The 3,411-nt window shown below is 38.8% G+C and overlaps 1 protein-coding gene across 1 annotated transcript in view; it reads right to left on the bottom strand.

Moving 5' to 3' along the window:
* The window catches only part of myf6 (myogenic factor 6), a 3,775-nt gene extending 998 nt beyond the window's left edge, over positions 1-2,777 (bottom strand). Inside the window, exons 1-2 of the mRNA XM_047803743.1 lie at positions 2,241-2,777; positions 420-504 (exon numbers count right to left, since the gene is read on the bottom strand). Coding sequence (XP_047659699.1) covers positions 420-504; positions 2,241-2,729 — 574 coding nt within the window. The 5' untranslated portion in view covers positions 2,730-2,777. The remainder of the gene's footprint in view (positions 1-419; positions 505-2,240) is intronic.
* Between the last annotated feature and the right edge of the window lie 634 nt (positions 2,778-3,411).

Below are 3,411 nucleotides of genomic sequence, written 5' to 3' on the forward strand. Positions count from 1 at the left end.
TTGGTCATTATGAAAACATGTTCTATTATTTTGTTGCCATTCTGTAATATCATTGTCAGCACATATCAGCACAGTTCAGACTCTAAGCTCGAGAAAGCTGACAGTTCATTTGTTATTGTAATGTGATGTTGTACAATCAGGGGTGAGAGTCTCCATGACACCAAGCAACCCCCCCCCCCAAAAAAAAAGTAAAATACAAAACAAGACAGAAGAAAACAGAAAAAGGTAAATCAGGTGACGAAGTCACACAGAACAGGTATGAACAGGGGAGGTAACTAGTGAAGCATAAGGATCAGGTGTGCAAATGCAGGAAGGGGCTAATGATTGGGGCGGGGCAAACACAGGTGACAAGCTGTCATCACTACCTTTACCCAGCAGGAGGACATGCTTCAGGACATGAGGTGTCCCAGTGTACAAACCTTCTCTTTGGTGGGTTGAGTCCGCACTGGAATGATCTGAGTTTCCCTGCCATGTGTTTTTCCATCGATATTCACCGCTTGCCACCTGAACACAGAAAAATCACTTCAGCTCTAACTGAACACATTACATCCTAGAGCGTGAGCAATGAGAGCTCTTAAAAGAGTTGGTACTTTTTGTGATTGAATGAACATTTACATTTACATTTACATTTACATTTACATCATGTGACAGATGCCCTTATCCACAGCGACATACATAAGTGCTTAAGTCTCTATCACTGGATACATTAATGCTGCTCACTAGGTTACATACTTAAGATACCATGAGTTTAAAACTTTGTTTAAAGTTACAATGAAAACGTGTGAATGTTGTAAAGAGTTTTGTTAAGAGAAAAACCCGCTTCGAATGTTATCGCTCGACTGAATGGACGTTATCGAGGGTGATCAGCCCACAGTGGTGACTAATCCCATCATTAACAAAGATAACTAATAGCCACGATTGCTAAATTAAATGCTTCTTTCTTTTTTTCCGCTCCACAATTTTGTACGTAGAAACAAATAAATGTAGAATCTTTTACGAGGCAAACTGCAAAGAAATGTAGCATAAATGTTCACAGCTATTTCAGATTTATTACTTGTTTAATGTTTGTGATTAAAAGAGTGAAATTTTGTGATGAGAAACAGTTTTGTGGACGAAGAGCTTTGGGAGATGATGTACAGCATACAGCGTGTAACAAATGAGTGTTAATGTTGTTTTTCTCCAATAAACACTTTCATGCCAACAGATCATTTACTTTTGTCTCTTCCTCTCTTGGCAGTTACTGTAATGTTTCCAAAAACCTGGACCTGTTTATTTAGTTAATAACTTGTTTACTGTGCTAAGTGGACGGTGTTGAGTGTTAATAACGTGTGTATTGTGCTGAGTGGATGGTGTTAATTGTTAATAAGATGTGTATTGTGCATAATGAACAGTGTTAAGTGTAAATAACGTGTATTTTGCTGAGTGAACAGTGTTGAGTGTTAATAGCATGTTTATTGTACTGAGTGGATAGTGTTGAGTGTTAATAACATGTGTGTTGTGCATAATGAACAGTGTTTAGTGTTAATAACATGTTTATTGTGTTGAGTGGACAGTGTTAAGTGTTATAAATGTATATTTTGCTGAGTGGATGGTGTTAAGTGTTAATAATGTCTTTATTATTGCTGGGTGGACAGTGTAAAGTGTTAATAACGTGTATTGTGCTGAGTGGACAAAGTGTTAATAACATGTGTATTGTGCTGAGGGGACAGTGTTAAGTGTTAATAACATGTGTATTGTGCTGAGGGGACAGTGTTAAGTGTTAATAACGTGTCTTGTGCTGAGGGGACAGTGTTAAGTGTTAATAACATGTGTATTGTGCTGAGGGGACAGTGTTAAGTGTTAATAACATGTTTATTGTGTTGCGTGGACAGTGTTAAGTGTTAATAATGTATATTTTTCTGAGTGGATGGTTTTAAGTGTTAATAATGTCTCTTATTGCTGAGTGGACAGTGTTAAGTGTTAATTACGTGTTTACTATTGCTGAGTGGACAGTGTAAAGTGTTAATTATGTGTTTATTATTGCTGAGTGGACAGTGTTAAGTGTTAATTACGTGTTTACTATTGCTGAGTGGACAGTGTTAAGTGTTAATGACGTGTTTACTATTGCTGAGTGGACAGTGTTAAGTGTTAATTACGTGTTTACTATTGCTGAGTGGACAGTGTTAAGTGTTAATTACGTGTTGATATTTGATATATTACAGTCTGTGCAGCAGGTTTGTATGATTTGTTTAAATTCTTACGTTGTTAGCTCTGGGGTTCTGGTTAAAGGCCCCGTCCTCTGACAGTCTGTCCTGTTCGTCCAGGTTGTGCAACAAGTCCTGGAGTTTTTCAATATAACTGATGGCGCTGCGTAAAATCTCGACTTTAGGAAGCCTCTGGTTCGGATTGGGGACCGTTTTCCTCTTCAACGCTTCAAATGCTTCGTTTATCTTCTTCAGCCTCCTTCTTTCACGCAGAGTCGCCGCTTTCCTCCTGTCCGTCGGGCCTGACTTCCTCTTGCAGATTTTACAGGCCCAGATTAAACACTGACCATCGCAGTGTGGCTTTAACGCTTTTGGGACAAAAACATGTTCCTCTCCGCCATCTTGGCTCAGAGACTCAGGACTCTCCTCCTCCTCATAGAGTGGAGAAACTTCCGGCACGTCCAGGTGCTGCAGGGTTCCGTGGTCCGCTTCCAGATAGCGCAAATCGTTAAAAAGATACGTATTGGTCTCGAAAAGGTCCATCATGGTGCGATCAGCCTGGAAGTCCTCAACTTATTGACTGTAAGACCGTGTGCTGACATTTAAATAGCACAGTGACACAAGGCGACTTAAATATAGCACGTGAAACTGTATCCGCGTGCTAGCTGTCGCAGGACATCACAGACGTTTTTCAATGGTCCTTTAAAAAAATATTTATTAACACCTCGAATAAGAGCCAGAACCTGGTCTCAGACATACAGCAAGAGCTTTAAATAAGTGTGTCTCAGACTATTTAGTGTATAAACTCGAAATTAGCATTTATGTGCATTATGTTTCCATACATCATAATAAACAAACAAACAAACAAACAAACAAACAAACAAACAAACAAACAAACAAATAAATAAATAAAAACAGACCCACAATCCACTGCTCTCAGGACAACTCACCAAGTTAATAACATGTGTATTGTGCTGAGTGGACAATGTTAAGTGTTAATAACGTGTATTGTGCTGAGTGGATAGTGGACAATGTTAAGTGTTAATAACATGTTTATTGTGCTGAGTGGACAGTGGACAGTGTTAATAACATGTTTATTGTGCTGAGTGGACAGTGGACAGTGTTAATAACATGTTTATTGTGCTGAGTGGACAGTGGACAATTTTAAGTGCTAATAGCATGTTTATTATTGCTGAGTGGACAGTGTTAAGTGTTAGTAGCATGTTTA

This window comes from Tachysurus fulvidraco, chromosome 19 (assembly GCF_022655615.1).
Source record: "Tachysurus fulvidraco isolate hzauxx_2018 chromosome 19, HZAU_PFXX_2.0, whole genome shotgun sequence".
Lineage (NCBI taxonomy): Eukaryota > Metazoa > Chordata > Actinopteri > Siluriformes > Bagridae > Tachysurus > Tachysurus fulvidraco.